The following is a 21,495-nucleotide window of genomic DNA, read 5'->3' as shown; positions in this document are numbered from 1 at the left end:
TGCACCATCAGGATTCAAGCAAGCCGGGCCGAAGACGGCTGTAATGCCAGAAACCGGTCCCCGGAAGCTTGTTTCCTTTCCAGTAAAGAATTGGCTTGGTAGTTTGGTCTGCCCTGTTCCCGTGATGCACTGGGCCAGGGTCAGACTAATTTGCATGTAGCCAGGTTCTGAACTGGGATGGTGCAGTGAGCTAAAAAACGGTGATGGATCAAGCCCTGATCTTTTGACTGGGTAGGAGTGTTCTGCTTAATTCAGATACTCTGTCCATCACCACCCCCTTTTGAATCGCAGTAGTTGCAGGGACACATACGGGTCCCAGCGGATCCCCCATAGGGATCTCAGCAAAGCAGGTGACACAAAACCTGATAGCCCGACACCGGCCTGGTGTAAGTATCAAGGCTCACACGGGTGGTTAGCAGGGACCGGGTTTCTGTGTCCGGTCATAGGGTCAGCAAGCAGGGTAGACGGCACTAGTTGGCCCTTCATGGAGGTTTTCAGTACCTATCCACAGGCAACACACACTCTTTCCCTCCACCTTGCTGTGACACCAGGCTGTGTCGCCGGGGAGCTTTGGAGAAGTATTGTTAATTTGTCTGGGCTCTGGGGCTAGCATGCACTTTAGAGGAAGAACACAAGGGGAATTGGCCACTCGTTGGTGACAGATGAGCTCTGTGGTCTGATTTCTTATCCCGAGCTCCAGTGGCATGTTGCCCTGTCTGGGACAGTGAGGCAGCTGGCTCGCACGAGGTTTGCTGCGCCATGCGTAAATATTTTGGGCAGAAATTTGGCCTTTTACATGTGGGCTACAAGCCTAACTCCTTTGCTGTTGCTGCACGTTTGGGTCAGCGGTCCACGTTGGCATGGACCTGTTTTTTCTGAATAGGGAAGAGCCCTAGTAATAGCAAGTAAGGAACAGCTAGGAGGAATGCCGGCCTTGGTGGGGGGCCCTGGCTGCGACGGTCGCCACACCCAGGGCTGTGGAGGAGTTACAGGGCGATCCAGAGGCGGAAAGGTACCCGGGAGTACCCTCTTCAGGAGCACAAAGGATGCGGAGGCCTAATATCCCCAGGTAGTCTGTGTGGTGGACCCTGGGGGTACGACGGCGCCCCGCTATCCTACGGGCGGTTGGAAACCTGTACAACCGGGGGTCGCTTGAACGCTCCGCCCCTCGTAGGGGGGGGCGTGAGCAAGAGGGTGGACCAATGGTTCACCGGATTTGGGAGGGGCTATCTCCTCCCATAACCGCTAAGCAACGATTGGCTATGGCCACGTTGCAAATTGGCCCATCAGGTGGTAGGTCACGAGGGGCGGCTTGCCTTTTGGATCGCCTGTAAGATAACCCACCTTGTTGGCATTGTGTATATGCTAATAAACCTGCAGCTACTTTTCTCCAACAAAAAAGTTGTCTTGTCTGCTTATTTCTGCGAAATGCATGTTACTGCGAGCGGGCTGGTGAGTGAGCCGATATTGGCACTATACATTTAAAACTTAAGTACGCTTCTTTTTTGACCAGTCTTTCCTCGGAATCACCGCTTCTAAAATTCGGCTGGATGACACTAAGCACTATCCACCTTAAATCTTTTTCTGTGTGTCCTTTACTGGTGAAGTTACTAAGAAGGGGGGGCTGAGACTGTTTTTGCTTTAATACGAGATTTATGTTGAACAATTCGTTGTTTAATTTCCCGATTGGTTTTCCTGTTGTATAATTTCTCTCACAGAAAAGCAGTTAGAAAACGTATTGTGTTTTCATTGGGTGTGACCTTTCGTAAATGTTGAACCTTCTATAGTCTGTCCGCAGTCTATGCAGTTTTCACATTTATGGTGCCTTTGGATGGGTTGAAGGTTCCACTGCGAGACAAGCTCGCCTTTTTGGCTGATTGGTTGGTTGCTGCATGCCCTGACAAGTTGTGAACCTATATTGGTAGTCTTTTTCATTGCAAAAAGTGGATGTCAAATCCGCACTCCCAGTTTTTTTATTAGATGCCAGTTGTTACAAAATATCTTTAAAGTTGTTAGTCCAGGGGGGTAGTATGTCACCAATGTTTGCATTCGCTCCTTCTGTTTCTTAGCTAGTAAACACTCACATGGTGTGAATCAGGCCCTTTTCATCAAGTGCTTGAGAAGCTTATGAGGATAGCCTTATTCTTTTAGTTTGTCTAGTAGAGTAGCAGTATGAAGGAAATAATAATCTTTCTTGGTATAATTCCTTCCAACTCTTAGACATTGCCCATATTTCCAAGGGTGAAAGCCTTTCTAATGAAGTGCATTATTCTTGTCAGGGGGTTTCCTGTGCAAAGTAGTTATTAATAGATTTCTGCAATCTTCACTTCAACATCCAGGAATGTCAGACTGTTTTTGTTTTTTGTAATAGTGAATTCAATGTTGGGGTTCCTGATTGTAATTAGATTCAGTATTACCAAGAATTTCTAAACACGAACAATGCCCTTCATTACAAAAGCTTTCACCCTCGGAATTTGCAGGATAATTTGCCCTATGGGCAATTTCAAAATATTAGAAGGAATTTTACCTGTAAATACATTGCACCCTGCCATTCGGGCTGTCCAGGGCCTACCTAGGGGTGACTTGTATGCATTAAAAAGGAAGGTTTGGGCCTGGCAAAAAGTAATTTTGCCGGGTGGAAATAGCAGTTTTAAACTGCACACAGGCTGCAATGGAAGGCCTGAGACATGTTTAAAGGGCTACTTAGGTGGGTGACACAAGTGCAGCAGGCCCACTAGTAGTATTTAATTAAAAGCCCTGGGTACACGCAGTAACACTTTACCAGGGACTTCTAAGTAAATAAATAGGCCAATTGACAATAAGCCAATGTTACCATTTTTTAAGGTGTGAGCACTTGCAAGTTACCGCCGATTAGCAGTGGTAAAGTGCACAAAGTCCTAAGGCCAGCAAAAATGAGATCCACAAGAAAGGAGTAGGAAGGCAAAAACTATGGGGGTAGACCAACCTAAAGCTGACAAGTCTAACCTATGGCTAATATCCTGCCGGATCTATTTCAAATGGGTTATAGTCTGTGGCATTTTTAATGCGGAAGACTGGATGACTGGCACGATTTGACAAGGTATCCTGTCCTCCAAACTCTAAATAAGGCCCTCAGACATTAACCAAGAAGACCCCATCAGATTTCGAGCCTGAAACAATATTGTCTGAGAGTTTTGTGACAAACAGAAACCAACCTTCTTGCATCATTAGCAGTTTGGTAGTAGATAGAGTACAGGACACCTTCTGGTAACAGTGAGCTGTGGAAACATTTAATTCTTTCACTTGCTTGTTTGTTTTAAACACAGCTAATGCATTTATTGTTCGCACCTACTATTTTGATTGTTAAAGCATTTTAAAAACCATCCACCTGTACTTAAGAACTAGACCTTTTATCATCGTATTCATTTGAAAATGTTCATTACTGTATTCCACACCAAGTATGAATGCTCCGTCACTGTGTACATGGACTGCATAATAATGTTTTAATGTCACTTACATGATGATTGAAGATAGCTAACATTCTTTCCCTCACACTTGATGTGGGCTCTAAAACAAGTTACTCAAATCTAATAATCATGAATCAGATATTTCTGGTGCACAAATTATTTCGAATTTCTGATGAGTGGTTTGTAGTCTGATGATGTTTTGCTGGGCATATACAGAACACGGAGGTGCGAAGCTAAAATAGTACTGTTGTTGTTAGGGGTGTGTGTATATAATGATTACTTGAGAAAGTCCAGCTGTTGGGCAGGATAAACTAGATCTCTTCCATACACACCACCAATTCAAGATAGCAAAGATTAATCATAGCCTTCAAACTAAGTTGAGAAACGAATCACTGCAACTGCTGTCAAGATATTGTACCCCAAAGTCTATAAAAAAATCACAATTGATTTTTTGTTATTTTGGGTCAAGTGAAAACAGAATCAATTACAAAGGTCCTTAATGTGTGTCCCACAGCTGCGATACCTCCAAAATAAATTTTAGAATAACTGATACTTGGGGTATAGATTTGGAAGTGAATCAAAGCCAGGACCTCCAGCTGGGTAGTCTCCAATTCACAGTGTTGTTCATGGAAACAGCTGTAATGCAGCCAGTTCTGAGTGGTGTGTAACCCAGATTCATATATGATTTGTAAACCATCACATTGAAGGTGACAGGTTTTTGTTCTTCTACAAAATATCAACATATAAGTACAAAAGGCTCTAAATGATTTCTTATGGAAATATTTATTATTCCAGATATGTGCCCCAAGTCTGAACAGAATTTGAGGTGAAAATGTTTTCCTGGATTCTTTGTGAATCCAACAAAAAGTAGATGTACACAAAGGTGAAGGTATATTCTTGCATATGCTTAAATGTGTTAATCTAGATTGTGTCTGGTGAACTAACCACCCTGTGATTTAAATCCAACATGATTCCCAAAAAGGAAAAGCTAGCAATAGTGTTACAAAGTGAAGTAAAAACATTCAGCCACTTTTGAATGCTGGGACAATATGTATTTGTACATATTTTGTGTATGTAGTTTGTACATATAGTATGTTTTTGTTACTTTATCCACTGTTAATAGAACACTTTTCTAGAATTGGGCATGGGGGTAGAAGGGACTCCGAGGTTTCACATGGATTTTCACAACAGTCACTAATTTGTGCGCTGTTCTCAGAAGACCCTTGCACATAACCTTTACTCTTCTGGTTATCTGATGTTTTCTGTATTCTACTCTTTTTTGACCTGGTCAGTAGACCCTCTGCATTTATCTGGAACTCTTCTGATGCTTTCTCTCTGCGAAGCTTCTGCCATACAGACAAATGACGCAGCTGTTCCGGAAGCTTCATGCACGAGAACTGTGGAGAGAAAATGAATAATAACGAAAAAGAAACTTCATGAAAATATGTGGTGGTCAAAAGAATGTATGTATTGTAAGATCACCCTTTTTGATTTGTTACCTTAAAGCCCACTTTAACCAACTTGCAAATGACAGCATCTGGATTTTCAAGACTACTTTAACTGAAATGCATCACACAGGCCAATAGGTATCTGATCTGAAAGTCGCACAGTGGTCCGACTAGTACATAACTGTACGTTTGTTTACCAACAATGTACAGAGTTTACTTGTTCTAGGTATTACTAGAGTTCCTACATTTGATTACAAGAAAGGAGATCATTCTATTAATAACATATTCTTATGCACATTATGAATGACATAACGAGCAGGAAAGATGAAAAGGTTAGCAATCCCATTTTGTAACTGGCCTGCAATTCAATTTCCACCTAACACTTTAGCAGAAAAGAGGTCAATTATACTTTAAGTCGAACCTATGTTTGTTGTATGTAAATTCCTTTCCGAATCCAAGTTTTGCCCATTTTGTTATTTTCTCATTTATTTCAGATAAAAACACAGTTTACAATTGCTTGGTACAGTTTAACACTGTGCTGTCCTTAAAACGGATAATAGCAGTTTTTGTATGGTTTGAGGCTACCTGTAGCACTAGCTCCTTTACCATAACATGTATTTCTAAAGTGAACATTCAACTGTGGTTATCTTGGTGCTGAATAACAGAAGTGTATTGTTATCCAACATAATGGTACTCATTTTATCTAACTAGGAAGGATGAAAGGCTGAGTGGACCTGCTGGGATTTGAACCTGTTACCATGAGGTCAAACACTGGCCTCTACAATGAGAGCATTAGTTCACTAAGCCACCAGACCCAGCATAATACAAATCTTTCTTATTCAAAACCTTAGAAAAATTCTTGTATATAGAGATGATCCCTGACAAATCCAAGCTGTACACATACCCTTCAAAAGAGTTTCCATTCAAACTGTTTACCCTTGTTGAGCAGCAATCTCAAGATGGAAAACACAAATGAAACTTCTCCCACTTACCTTTACAGATGCAAGCATGTGATCCCACTCCACCCGCAAAAGTATACTATAGAATCTTCGACATAAGTACTAAAGTTAAGACTAAGTAACATTTCCTAATACAGAGGTGTACAAAGCAGATTGGGACACTGGAAGCAGGGATTTTGTTGAATATTCCTAGGTGAATTAAACGTGGGGCTAATATCAGAATAGCACAGAATGCGCTGTCTCTGGATATCATTGTCTTAACATGAACCATTGTGCGATGTCTAATAGAGCCCTACTTCTTATCAATCAGCAAGATTTAGGCATTCCTGATTAAATTATGTTATCCGTGCCATGGATCATTCTTAGAAGTATAAAGATAAATACTCTCATCAAAATGCCACTTTCGATTTTACATATACTACTGTTGGACTTGGCGCTTTGTGCAGAGTCACCGCCAAACTTTCTGCCTTCACCCTCCTGTTTTCTGAACCTATTTTGTTGGCTTTTATGACTCTGTGCACTTTACCACTGCTAACCACACTAAGGTGCTTGTACTCGCTCCTTAAAGCATGGTAGAATTGGCTCACACCGAATTGACAAATGTAATTTACTTGCAAGTCCCTACCTTGTAAAGTGGTTCTACATGTGCCTAGGGCCTGCAAATTACATGCTACTTGTCCGCCTGCAGCACTGATGGTACCACCCATGTAGCCTGTGTCTGCATTTTTGGTCTGCCATTTCGACATGGCAAAATAAACCTCGTACCAGGCCCAAAGCTTCATTTGAATACATATAAGTCACACCTTGGGTCGGCCCTTAACAAGCTCACAGGGCAGGGTGCAATGTATTTAAAAAGTAGTCCGTTTAAGTTTTACATGTGAGAGTAGTGAAAAACACTTAAATACATTTGCACTACTGCAAGGTCTACTGCTCCCACATGATCACAATGGAGTTACCTTATTACATTTAACATTTTATTGATTTCATCAACCAGCTTCCAAAGATAATACACAGCATTAAAACAGAAAGGCACAAGAGACAGTGTAAGTGTTACAGCATAGCAGCAGATCATCAAGGCAACAATGCACAAAACATAATAAAACAGATGACTGCATGGCAAACACCTAACCTCTCACCCCAACCCGTACGTTATGTACTTCAGAGTCAGGTGAGCGCATATCTCCAAAAATGGACCATGGTCTAGCTGGACAGGGCTCTAACTATATACCTCTGTACTCAGCCAAAGTCTTCCACACCCTGTGGTGTTTCTGTTGGCACCCTCTTGCCAGGTAGATCGGGCGTCCAAATCCCATTAAAAAATCCATGATCTTGGCCCACTGCTCAATGGGAGCCTCAGTGTCTTTCCAGGCTCGACAATATCTTGTTTAGCGATCAAATCTAACCAAATCCATGCTCTCCGATACCTGTTGCCCTCTAAGCCATCTGTAATATGCAGGAGGATACATTTGGGATCACTGGGTATGTTCCAGTCCAACACTCCCTCTAGGAGTATCAGTACCCCATTCCAAAAGTGTGAAAGTACATGGCAGTACCAGAATGTATGGGTTAAATTCCTACGTGGGTCATCACACCGCAGACAGTTCCCTGTAGCTATTAGTCCCATGCGGTGTAGCTTAGCTCTGGTAAGATGTGTGGTAAAACATGTAACAAATCTACCGTCATATATCAGGGATACCAAGAATATTCTTGTCAAATTCAATGATTTCCCATGGTCAGATGAACTGCAATTTGTTACATTTGATGTGGTCAGCTTCTATACTTACATCCACAAAAACTTTGGTTTGATTGTGGTACGACATTACCTGTACAAGGATGGGGCTGATCATTACGCGTACAATGCCATGATATTTAACATGACACTTGATTCTATCCAATAACTACTTTAAGCATGATGAGAGATGGTACCATCAGTTGCAGGGAACTGCTATGGGCTTGTGCTTTGCTCCCTCTTATGCCGGCCTTTTCATGGACTAGTAAGAGGGAGCACGCCTGGGGCAAAAGTGCCTCCTCCTGGAGTTGGTACATTATTTTCTTGGGGAGGTACATTGATGACATCATTTGCCTCTGGGCAGGCCCAAATGACTCACTACTTCACTACTTGGTGCAGCTCAAAGACAATCCCTACAATTTTAAACTTACCATGCCCCACCTGTCGTGTTTTGGCAGCTCCTGAGTTAGCGTTTAGCACAGCTACACGGTCTTTTCTGTTAACTTGACCAAAATGAACGGGGGCCATTTTGAATCCCTCTGACTTCCGTTTCCTATGAACACGCTGCCTCGTGGTCAGTATGCCCTTTCGTCCTTTCTCGATACCCATGGTCACTAGTCTGCTCGGCAACAGGCTATTTTTAGTACTGGTCAAGCGCACATGCGCATTACGCACCAATTGGTCACTCTTTAGGAATGTTCACACTAACTGACCAGTGCTGTTGAAACTCCTCCCACACGTTGGCTGTGTTCCAAAAATGACCTTATATGTACCTAAAATGTGTAACTTGTAACCGCCTATCTTTTTATTACTATTAAACTGTATAAAAGAGGTCGCGCACCAATGTTCGGTGTGCTACTTCTTACATTGCCGAAGGGTGCTGTAGGAATGTATCACCACCCCATGGGGTCTTAATAAACTTGTCTTTTACCTTTTCCAGTGTCCGTGCCAACTTCTATACTAAGGCGTCCGAGAATTTAGCAGAGTATGTAGGCCTGATTTGAACCCAACACCACAATTGGCGACCACGAAGGGACTCATCGGCGACTCGGATGCCCGAAGGAGAGGTCGTGACGAAGGTTAGGAAACTCGCCATGGACGCGATCGCTGCCATTGAGTGACCCGAGTCTCGGCACCCACGGTGTGTTTTCCCTTCCTTCCGATCTGACCTTCCAGGTGGCGCCGGTCCTCGACTGAGATTCTGATCTTGGATTGTCGTGATGTGCCGTTTTGGCTGATTTGACCACAGAACTTGGCAGTTGGACTTTGGACGTTTGAAAATATTTGGTAAGCTTTTAAGTGGTGAGGTAGTCTACTGACACTTACTGTGGCTTTTTGAAACTTTGAATTTGAATTTGTTAGCTAACGTTTTGAATCTTTGAATTTGAATTTGAATATGTGAAGTGCACCTCACATAGGCAGGCATGTAGGGATATTTCTCTGATTTATTTGATTTGAACAGTGCACCGTGTTAGGTGACATTTTGTAGTATCACGTTTTGTGGTACTTTTTGAAACATGCCTGTTTTTAGCACACTCCGTAGGATGTGCTGTTCTGAAAACGGTACCAATTATCGATTAAGTGCAAAACAGCCGGCTCCCCCAGAGGGGACTCCAAATCGTGACATGTATGTAAAATTCGGTATTCCACCAATAATGTATAGTACATTATGGCATAAGTATACTAAAACTGATCGTGAATTACAGTGGCCACTATATGGGTCGTTTGACCTTCGAAAGGTACGGTATGTAGAACAGTGTTTGTTTCAGCGAAGGTCTAGACAAGATATGTTTGATTGTGTGCGTATGTGGGAGAAAGAGGTGCGTGAACGAGCGAAGCGTGAGGAAGCCTTGGCGGAGAAAGTGCAGCGGAAGGCTGCTCATGACAAAGCTTTACAGCTACAGGAGAAGGAATTACAGGAAAAGAAAGAGAGGGAGAGACGAGAACGCAATTTACAGGTTAATGGTCAATTCCCTATCAGGCGTCCTCTTTATCCAGTCCTTACTAATGAAACGGATGATTTTTCATTACTAGATCGGTGTCCGCCTCCGTATGTCGTACCTACGGCTCCGAACGAGGACTCGGACGAGGATAGTGATCGAACACAGCGTACCAGGTTACATGCGGAACGAGCTGCGGAATTACGTTCATTTGCACGAAAATTAAATATTAATACTGTTACTGTTTCTGACGTTACTGAACAAATGGAACAGTGGCCTGATAAGGAACGACTGTATTTTTTAGATCATTTTGGAAATGAAGTTGTTGAGCGGTATAGAAAATATTCTCTCGAGTTAGAACCAAAGGAGATATCCAAGGGTTGTGAGAATTTTCGTAAAGGTCTTTTTGTTCTTTCAGATGCGGACGACTTCTTCAAATGTTTGATTGAACTGCGTAATGAGGCGACACGACTACGGGAGTTGGAAAAGTCGAAGAATTCGTCTACGTCTGGAGCGACGGGGATATCCAAAGAATGCCCTATCTTTGAAACAGATAAGATCGCTGCGATTAATGTTAGACCTATGCGAGAAGCTGCGCCTTTATATGTCCCTCATAAAGGGGATGGCACAGATGATGATAAGAGATCAAAAGACGCGAAAGGGTATTTTGTATATAACTGGGTTTATACGCCTTGGAATAGAGCAGATGTTATGGCACTGAAGAATGCGTTACCTGATCCCCGTAAAAATCCTGCGGCTTTCTATGAAAATGTTGAAAGTGCAATTTCTTCGTGTATCATGACGTTAGTTGATATTGATCTATTTTTTTGGGTTAATATTGCCCCCTGACATGTGGAGAGCGATTCGTAGGTTTGATGACCTCACGACTCTCGGGGCCACTTGGAAAGATCTTGTTCAGGCTGATTTAGATAGAGAACCAGCATGTAAGCCGTGTCAATTAATATTAGACCTTCCAGGGGCCATACTAACAAAATTAAGACTCTTGCTCCCGCTAAAAAGATTGATTGGACTATATTAGCCTCTTGTAAGCAGAAAGCGGATGAATCAGTTTCCGATTTTTTCTCTCGCTTCGAGGAAGCGTTCCATGATTACAGTGGTCAATTATTGACAGAAGATACTGGCAGGCATTTATTTGTTGATAAGTATGTGGCTAATCTCCTACCGGAGATTGCGAAACGATTGAAAACGAGTGAAAGTTCATGGACCACAGCGACCCCAGTTTCTTTATTGACTATGGCTCAATATTATGAAAGACAGGAATTGGAGGCGAAAGAAAGTAGTGAAAAGAAGGCGAAGGAATTGAAAACGAAGGTAATGTTAGCTCAGGTTCAGGCTACGAGAGGGAACACTAGAGGGGGACGAGGATCGTACAGTAATGCTCCTCCCCCTCGTTCTGACATTTCTGTGAATCAATGTGCATACTGCAAACAGTTTGGGCATTGGATTGCAGACTGTCCGGTGTTTCGAGAGCAGCGTAATTTGAGGGGGCGAGGAAGTGGAAGGTCTAGAAGTTATTATGGAGGGTCAAGAGGAGGTTATGGCACGAATGATCGTGGGGGATATGGAGCGAGGGGTCGTGGTCAGTCAGATTATAATACGTTTGATAATCGCAATCAATATCAGATAAATGAGGGTGGTCCTGCTGAACTACGGGATGAGCATTACGCATAGGATTGCGTAGGATGGGGTGTGGAATCGGTTGAGGTACCAGTTGATCAGAGGGGTCCATACATAGAAGCACATGTTCTGGGTTCCACTGATCAATTTCTGGTCGATACAGGAGCTACTCGTAGCGCTTTGTCCAAATACTTGGTTCCAAGGGCTCCCCTGTCTGGCGAGGTAATTACAGCAATAGGGTTCGATGGAACACCTACTTCTAGCCCATTGTCTCAACCAGTTGCATTTCATGTCGATAAATTTGCTGCCCCTTGTCCCTTTTTGTTGTCTCCAAATACACCAGATAATATTATTGGACTCGATATGTTAAAACACTTTCGAGCTACTATTCGCTGTGCCCCAGAAGGAGTGCGAGTTGTGTTGAATGAGAATTACCCAGACTTTGAGCGAGTGTGTTTTCTCCATGAATCTGAAGTATTGGCCTCCTTACCGAAAACGTTGTGGGCCACTTCTGACACGGATGTAGGGCGAATGATAATTCCTCCAGTGCGTATTACTGTAAAGGAGGGAGTATCTCTGCCACGTGTCCCGCAATATAAGATTTCTAGAGAAGGTGAACTTGCTTTAATACACATTGTAAATGATTTGATTTCGGCAGGAGTAGTCGAGGAAGTTCCTTACAATGTTTGCAATAGTCCAATTTTACCGATCCTTAAGAGAGATACAGATGCTAAGGTTTACCGTTTCATTATTGATTTGAGGGAAATAAACAAGATAGTAGTGCCTCAGTACCCGGTGGTGTCTGACATCACCACATTGCTTACGTTGGTTCCACCGACGGCAACTACTTTTACAGTCATTGATTTGAAGAATGCCTTCTTTTCGATCCCTGTACATCCTGACAGTCGATATCTATTCGGCTTTACATTAAATAATAAATCGTACAGATTCTGTCGAGTTCCTCAAGGCTATACTGAAAGTCCTAGCATTTATAGTCAAGCATTAAAAAGACAGCTTGATTCCTTTGACTTACAAGAGGGAGTGGTTCTCATTCAATATGTAGACGATATCTTACTTGCTGCAGACACGCCAGAACAATGTGAGAAGAGTACCTTTTCCTTGCTTTCCTTCCTGGCTAAACATAATCATAAAGTTTCGAAGAAAAAGCTACAATATTGTAGACCAAAGGTGACCTACCTCGGTCATCTTTTGTCTAAGGAGGGCCGTGCATTGACACCAGATCGAATTCAAGCAATTCTAGATACTCCAGTCCCTCGCACTCAGAAAGATGTTCGCGCCTTTATAGGTTTGACGTCTTTTTGTAGGCAATGGATATTGGGTTTTTCGCATATCGTTAAGCCATTGTTGGCATTGTTGTCTAAAGATACACTGATTTCCATTGAATGGACGGATGAATGTCAGAATGCTTTTGAGCAATTGAGACAAGCTCTTTGTTCTGCACCAGTGTTGGGTACACCTGATTACACGAAGATCTTTACATTATATGTACACGAGAAGGATGGGTGCGCATTGTCAATGTTAGTGCAGACACACGGAGACAAACAGAGGCCTTGTGCATACTTCTCGGCGGTACTCGACCCTGTGGCTCGAGGATTGCCTGGATGTTTTCGAGCAGTTGCAGCAACAGCAGTAGCGATACGACAAAGTGAGGGAATAGTTTTGTCACACAAATTGTTGGTGCTAGTTCCCCATGCAGTAGATGCGTTACTGAATCAAACGAAAACACAGCATCTAACTAGTGCCCGTCTGACAGGATATGAGCTAACGTTGTTGGCGCCGCACATCACACTAAAACGATGTGCAACATTAAATCCTGCTACTTTATTGCCGGATCCTGTTGCTGAGACCCAGAAGGAAGAACAACATGATTGTGTTTTTCTGACTGAGGAACAGACAAAGGGTCGTATCGATTTACAGGATACGCCATTTCCAGATGTAGATGGGGAACTGTGGGTTGATGGGTCATGTGTGAGGTTACCAGATGGTACGACTTCCGCAGCTTATGCGATCACGACACTTAAGACTGTGATAGAAGCAGCACGGATACCCCAAAAATCGGCTCAAGCGGCTGAGTTGATAGCCTTAACGAAGGCATGTGAGTTAAGTGCTGGATTATGTGTGAACATTTACACGGATAGTCGTTACGCTTTTGGAGTAGTGCATGATTTTGGCCTACTTTGGAAGGAACGAGGATTCCTGACTTCACACGGAGTACACATCATGCATGGAGAATTAGTACGCGATCTCCTGAATGCACTGTTATGACCAAAGAAAGTTGCAATAGTCAAGTGCAGCGCACATAAAAAGGTGACGGACAAAATAGGACAGGGCAATGCTTTTGCAGACCGCATTGCGAGAGAGACCGCTATGCTGAAAAATAATTTCCCCATGTATGTGGTGAAGTCACAAGCTGAGCGGTGGCATGATGCTAGAGAAGAAATACTCGATATACAGAAGTCAGCATCAGAGGCAGAACTTGTGAAATGGGCCATCGAGGGAGTACTGGATGATGAGGGTTGCTGGCGTAGTAAAGATATGGAGAGATGGAAACTACCCATGGCCTATTTACAAACAATGGTGCAAATGACACATGGACTGGCACACATTGGAGCTCTCGCAATTACTAAATTGCTTACACGAGTTTGGGAAAATGCTGACATTGCTAGCACGGCTAAGAGAGTAGTGCAGACCTGTCTGATATGTTTGCAGCACAATCCTGGACAAGGGACTCATACTCCTAAAGGTGGGTTTGTTCCACCTACTGCACCATTCGAAGTATTGCAAATGGATTACATCCAGCTGGAACGCTGTAATAATCTCAAGTATGTCCTAGTAGTGGTGTGTGCCTTCAGCAAATGGATTGAGGCTTACCCTACGAAAGACAATACAGCATTGACAACAGCTAAGGTGCTACTCAAGGAGTACTTCCCGCGATACGGTGTTTGTAAACTTATGTGGAGTGATAACGGCCCTCATTTCATTGGGAAAGTGGTGGAGTACGTCCTGAAAGGATTGGGAATAAAACAAAGATTCCATGCTGTCTTTCATCCGCAATCAGCAGGTTTAGTAGAGAGATACAATGCAACTCTGAAGCTGAAGCTAGCAAAGATAGTGGCATCGACATCTCTGAAATGGCCGGACGCTTTGCCTCTGGCATTGCTGTCCATTCGATCAGTGCCCCATTCTCGGTCTGGCCTCACACCCTATGAAGTGGTGTTTGGAAGGCCTATGAATATCTGGGGAGTTCCAAAACCTCGTTTGATACATGATATGCCTTGTATAATGATGAACGATTATCTGGCACGATTAACAAATGATTTGCTTTCTATTCATCAACAGGTTCGAGAGGCGCTCCCTGATAATTCTGCTGGTGAGGCTCACGATCTCCGCCCTGGGGACCACGTGATGGTCAAAGTCTTTGAGCGATCCAGCAGTTTGGAACCGAGATGGCATGGCCCTGAGCAAGTGCTGCTGGCTACGCGAACTGCCGTGAGAGTCACCAATAAGAAACGGTGGATACATTCAACGCACTGCCGACGTGTCTCTCCGGATCTGGTGAGCCCTGTGGTGCTATCTGACTACAAAAAGATTTTGGATACAGAAAAGAGCCCAGCTGTCACGCCTGATGAATTGGAGGGAGCCTTCCCGGACCACGTTGTTTCTGATAAAGTGAAATATAATCTACGCCCCAGGAAATAAGATTTCTCTTGTGCTCTTTTTGAAACTGGTTGGTGACCGCTCTGAGGTTTGTGAAACGGAAGCCGGGAATATCAAGGGGGGGGGATCAGTTCTGCCCAGTGTAGCGACACCCGTCTTGAATCCCGGAGAACAAATCAACGGCAGCCTCGGTTCAGAACCATCGTTTTATTTTTTCCCGCGTAGTGTTGTTTTTGAAGAAGTATTGTTTTATGAACTATGGCCTCTCCTTCGACACGAAAGAGGAGAATTCTTGGTGCTGTTTTGTTTGTTTTGACTGTAGTGGTGATCGCAGTATTAGCTTGGACTATAGAACTGTTGTTTCCTGTACGAGAACATTTACTGCCCACCACTCCAAGCCCGTCTGAACATTTTCATTTCACTCTGCCTTTTCATGAAGAAAGACATAGACAGACTTATTTGAACAACAGCTTTATTAAGATTCTGCATCATACTCATAATATGACCAATACGTCCAATTGTTGGGTGTGTGGAATGTTGCCCGGACATCAGAAGAAAGGAGGAACACCACTCATTCCTCTCCCGTTTTCTCATAATGGTTCTTGTCATGCTTGGTACACTCTTCTTTTTACTCTGCGATGGCCAACGAAAGGTGGACTACTTTTTCGGTTGAATAAAATATGCTATAACGATAAAGATGGCTATCCACACGCTGAAGGAACTAAATTCGAATGGGAAGAATATCGTCCGGACAATGTTTCTACACCTCGTGTATATACGAATCAAAGACTTATAAATGTGACGAGCATGCATATAATAACCGTTATCGATACAAAAGCAGATTTGTGTATCAGAAATAAAGGTACAATCCCTGTAGGCCGCAGTGAATGTAATATTACGCTTACCTTTGATACACCGACTGGAATTGCATTTGTAGCTTCACATAACACATATTTCATTTGTGGAAATAAGGGATACCATCGTCTACCATTAGGATGGTTGGGAACGTGTTATATAGCGTTTGTATTACCACCTGTGTTTATTGCTCCTCCCATGTATCACAATGATTATGTTTTGTACCATGATTTCATATTGAATAGAGTAAAACGAACAATAGATCTTGATGAAATAGACCAGACTGATACCACTTTACAACAATATGTAGATTTCAATTTGGGGTTATTTTCATTCGTAGGAGCTGCATTGAATAGCAGGAAGATAAGGCGGCTTACACGTGTGGTAGAAGCCGTTGCTAATGAAACTGCCTCTGCTTTAGGGAATATTACTGAAGAATTACAAATTACCAGAATTGTAGCGCTCCAGAATCGAATGGTTCTAGATGTGATACTAGCTGATAGGGGTGGAGCATGCCGTGTCATCGGAAGTAGTTGTTGCGTGTACGTACCAGATAACTCACCTTCTGTATATGATTCAATTACAAAATTACATAAGATAGCTGCTGAGATCCACCCAGAAAATGGAACATGGACCTTTTCTGGTTGGTTCTGGACCCTGCTTAGTACTTGGGGTTGGAAATTATTAACGATTCTCTGTGTTTTTATTGGAGTACTATTTTTTCTTTGTCTATGTATTCAATGTGGCCCTACATTATGTTCTGTATGTATCACAGCCTGTATTCCGTCCAAACGAGCTATTGTTAAGCAAGAGAAACTGATCAATGATGAAGTATTGAAAATAATGGCTATTAACATTGAGGATGAACATTCTGACTATGTCCACTATGAGGTAGCTTTTGCTAAACGCTAAAAGGGCCGTCTGTCGTGTTTTGGCAGCTCCTGAGTTAGCGTTTAGCACAGCTACACGGTCTTTTCTGTTAACTTGACCAAAATGAACGGGGGCCATTTTGAATCCCTCTGACTTCCGTTTCCTATGAACACGCTGCCTCGTGGTCAGTATGCCCTTTCGTCCTTTCTCGATACCCATGGTCACTAGTCTGCTCGGCAACAGGCTATTTTTAGTACTGGTCAAGCGCACATGCGCATTACGCACCAATTGGTCACTCTTTAGGAATGTTCACACTAACTGACCAGTGCTGTTGAAACTCCTCCCACACGTTGGCTGTGTTCCAAAAATGAGCTTATATGTACCTAAAATGTGTAACTTGTAACCGCCTATCTTTTTATTACTATTAAACTGTATAAAAGAGGTCGCGCACCAATGTTCGGTGTGCTACTTCTTACATTGCCGAAGGGTGCTGTAGGAATGTATCACCACCCCATGGGGTCTTAATAAACTTGTCTTTTACCTTTTCCAGTGTCCGTGCCAACTTCTATACTAAGGCGTCCGAGAATTTAGCAGAGTATGTAGGCCTGATTTGAACCCAACACCACACACCATAGGGATAACATAGATTTTTTAGACATTCATTTTTACATCAAGGAGGGGTTGGTTCACAGTACCATATACCGTAATCAAACTGCGTGCAACAGTGTCCTGCATGCGTCAAGTGCGCATGCAAAGTCAGTCATTAAAAACATTACCTACGGAGAAATGGTTCGAACTAGGCGTATCTGCAGTGAGGACAGTACTTTTAGAGAAAACATAATTGACATTAAACAACGCTTCCTTCACCGGGGGTATGACTATAAAAGTATAATTAGTCGGAGGCAGGACGAATTGAGAAGACTAGCCTGGGAAGATCTTGAAAAAGCTACCATGCTTAAAGATTCCAAGAGCTTTTGGGAGGTTATAAATCGCCCCTTTTCTCGAGAGATGTCGGGGGTAGTGTGGGAATCCCATTCTTCAAACACATTCAATCCAAATGGCTTATCATCTCATGGGCAACGTGACGATATATCCATTGATTTCCCCACAGCATATCAACTTAGCTCCTCCCCATCAGTATGTGAGGTTGAGGAAGCTTTAGTGAAGGGAATCCCCTCAAAAGCCTCAGGTCCTGATGGGGTACCCTTGGACTTGTTTAAAAGCAATCCTCATCTATGGGCAGCCCTGCTGACCGATGTGTTTATAGCTATAATAGTTTGCCACATTCCATCATCTTGGAAAGAGGCAGTAGTAGTACTAGTTTATAAAAAAAAGGCAACAGGAGTGACCCTGCATGTTACAGGCCTATATCTTTAATAGATGCTACATGTAAAGTCCTGGGAGGGTAATTATTGTACATCTTCATTCCTGGTCCAATGCCTCTGGGCTCATATCCCAAACACAATATGGCTTCAGGAGGGGCATGGGAACAAAGAAAACAAGTTACTTACCTGTAACTTTGGTTCCCCAGTACTGGTAACTTTCATAGATTCCCATAGCTTGTATCATTCCCTGTCGTCGGAATGGGAGTCTCGGTAATAAAAGAGAAAGAAAAAGGCCTGGATCTCATTCCCTTTTGTAGCATATCCGCCACTTTTTGTAAAAGAGACCAAAGTAAGCATCAGCCAATCAGAAGAGCCTCACCCCCTAGAACCCTCCTTTAGGAGCCTCATAATTTCTACCGCACGTTGTGCTTAGGGAGTCTCCTTTGAGCTCTGCTCATTTCTACTATATTTGAGGATTTGTTCAGCTTTTTTCTTCAGGATTGTTAGGTATTTCTTCAGAGATGTCTGACTAGGAGAGGAAAGCCCTTTTCAATTAATGTTCCACCTGTGGCAAGAAAAGGCTGTATGTGGAAGACAGGCATAAAGACTGTATATATTGCCTGTATCCAGATCATAAGGCTGCGGACTGCAAGATCTGCCGCACCTTCTTTTCCAAGACCCTCCGGGATTGTGAGGGTCGCCTCCTCACTTGGCTCCAGAAACTGAAGTCCAGGCAAAAAACTGTGTCATGCGACAGTGAGGACTCTTCTTCTGCAACATCACCTAGACCAGGGGTCTCCAAACCGGTCCTGGAGGGCCGGATCCATGCCAGATTTTTTAAATAACTACATGTATCTCAATGGGGATATCCAAAAAATTTGCCATGGATCCGGCCCTCCGGGACCGGTTTGGAGACCCCTGACCTAGACGGTCAGTCAAAAGGGGTAGGGCTTCCCCTTCACCTTCTGTGGAGCGTCCAGTTAAGTCCTCAAAAAGAGTCCCCACGTGAGTCTGAGAGCCAAAGTCCTGTTAAATCTCCTCACCATGGTGTAAAGGAGAGGGAAGGACCATCTACGCCTTCAGCAGTGGTGGAGACTGCTTCCACTTTTAAGAAACCACCTTCTCTGTCATCGTAGAAGTCATAGAAAAGCTCCAAGTCATCGATCGACGAGGTAGCAGAAGACTCCGTCTAAATCTAAGGTAACGAAAGTTATACAGTTGTACAGTCGGCGTCGACGGGATCGTCGATGACCGTGACAGCGACGAGGATGTTGACGGGGGTATCGACTTTGCTCGCCATAAGTTGGCAGGGTATGCTCAGACGTGAGTCCCTTGCTCACTTTGCCACTGGATTCAAGCAAGCCTGGCTGAAGACGGCTGTAATGCCAGAAACCGGTCCTAGGAAGCTTGAATCCAGTCCAGGGAAGGCATGGCTTGGCAGTTCGGGCTGGACGGTTCCCATGAGGCACAGGGTCAAACTGATTTGCATATGGCCATGTCTGAACTGGGGTGGCAGAGTGGGCTAAAGAACGGTGATGGATTAAACCCAGATCTGTTGACTGGGTGTGAGTGTTTGATTGGTTCAGATGCTCCATCCATCACAACCCCCTTTTGTACCGCTTTGCTTGCCATAGGTTGGGCAGGGTATGCTCAGAGGTGAGTTCCTTGCTCACTTTGCCACTGGATTCAAGCAAGCTTGGCTGAAGACGGCTGTAATGCCAGAAACCGGTCCTAGGAAGCTTGAATCCGGTCCAGGGAAGGCATGGCTTGGCAGTTCGGGCTGGACTGTTCCCATGAGGCACAGGGTCAGACTGATTTGCATATGGCCATGTCTGAACTGGGGTGGCGGAGTGGGCTAAAGAACGTTGATGGATTAAACCCAGATCTGTTGACTGGGTGTGAGTGTTTGATTGGTTCAGAAGCTCCATCCATCACCACCCCCTTTTGTACCGCTCGTCTGATAGACAGCATGCTTGGTAAATTTGACTATCGTCTGCTGGAAGGCGGTGGCCGCCGGTTTGCCCCAGCCATTATAAGACAAAGGGGGCAATATCTGTCAGAGTGTAGTGAGAAAGTGTCTGTGGGCTTGTCCACTGTGTCACACTCATCCGCCACAGTGGTGTCTCCACTAAGCTGGTCTGGAATCACAGAGATGATCTCCGAGCAGTGAGGCACTCATTTCTACATAATGGGTCACTCTCCTGCCAGAGTGGTTGCCCACACTCAAAAGGGCCAGTATGAAACAAATGCCGGTTTGTCATCTTTCCTTCGTCATCAACACCCTGCAGCGGCAGGGAGGGGCAGATCGCACTACAACCTCCCATGAGCAGGGCGGAAATCCTGGAGAGGCTCCAACCAGGGCAAGACAGTATGTATTAAAGGCATGGGCTATTCCTCTCCTCCGGCAGCAGCACCCTTCCATGGCCAAAGGCTCGATACTGCCCCGCAAACAGGTCATTAGGTGTCGTCAACACCACTGCTGACCACCCTGGGGCCCAAGGGGGAGAGAAGAACAAGCGCAGTTAAGCGCTAGGATGCCTGCGGGTAGCTATCGCGCTATACAAAAACTATATCCAATCCAATCCAAGAACAGAGAGGGGAGGAGGAGGAGTAGAAAAGGGAAGGCTGTCTTAGCAGGGGCTGAAATGCAGTCCACGTCCGCAATGAGTCGTGTGCAGGTTACAAGCGACCAAAGTTCAACACACTGCTGGGGCCACTTCATGCGCACCACGTGTTAAGATCTTTCGCCAATCCCCAGGCCCCCCAAAGTTGTCTCTCATTGTGTGTGCAGTCTTCTGCCATGTTCTGCCTGATGGGCAATGAGGTGAGACCAACTCCATTGGACCTAGTTGAATTCATCCAGCTGCCCCATATGTATTCCCAAAGCAACTCAAAGGGGAGGAGGATTGCCAACAACAACCATTCAGCAGCCCATGGAGAAAAGGAGCAAGAGGAGGGAGGTGGAGGCCCCCAGCGCTGCGACATGACAGATTCCACAGCACACCAGTAGCTCCCTCCCGTACAGGCCTGTGATTTTGGAGCCTCCCACTAGTCTCAGTGCCCTATTTTGGGTCTCCAGAATACACACAAAGTACAGCTCTTCACTGCCGCAGGGCCCAACAACAATAATAATTAGAGTCCACAGCAGACGGATAGGCTTAGACACCGGTGCGCTCAGTCCAAGCTATGGGTGCCTATTAGGGTGTCCATTCTCTCAGACTAGGGAACTAGCTACGTTTGACTTTTATGGGACTCTGAAGAGTCATGTTCGATGGCACCGATTGGGTGTCTTCATGAAGCCCTCACCCACCAACCTAGTTGGTGGCATGCTTCATCATCGGGCCCACCCAGTGACACCTAATGTTTCCCGGGTGTGCTTCGACGCCAGATTACAGCGGAGCAGGTATCTTACTGAGAGTGCAGTGTGGTGAGGAAGGTGAAGTGAGATTGAAACGGCTTGGCAGGGGTCCCAGTCCCAGAGGGTTAATTACATTTTAATAATTGGGCTCCTGTCAGCGGTTAAAAACAGGCAGAGTGGATGTGATGGTGGCCAATTACGACCTCCTACATCCAATGTTGGTCAACATGTTTCAGCCAGTGCCTTCTT

At 44.3% G+C, this 21,495-nt stretch overlaps 1 protein-coding gene across 5 annotated transcripts in view; it reads right to left on the bottom strand.

The window, feature by feature from the left end:
* Nucleotides 1-3,262: 3,262 nt before the first annotated feature.
* EXD1 (exonuclease 3'-5' domain containing 1) overlaps nucleotides 3,263-21,495 on the bottom strand; it is a 930,113-nt gene continuing 911,880 nt past the window's right edge. For all 5 annotated transcript variants that reach the window (XM_078659594.1, XM_078659592.1, XM_078659596.1 and 2 more), the window contains one exon: nucleotides 3,263-4,843. In XM_078659594.1, coding sequence (XP_078515720.1) covers nucleotides 4,553-4,843 — 291 coding nt within the window. In that variant the 3' untranslated portion in view covers nucleotides 3,263-4,552. The remainder of the gene's footprint in view (nucleotides 4,844-21,495) is intronic.

The sequence above is a fragment of the Lissotriton helveticus genome, chromosome 9, assembly GCF_964261635.1.
Source record: "Lissotriton helveticus chromosome 9, aLisHel1.1, whole genome shotgun sequence".
NCBI classification, from domain to species: Eukaryota; Metazoa; Chordata; class Amphibia; order Caudata; family Salamandridae; genus Lissotriton; species Lissotriton helveticus.
This window is presented reverse-complemented; position numbering and strand designations above follow the sequence as displayed.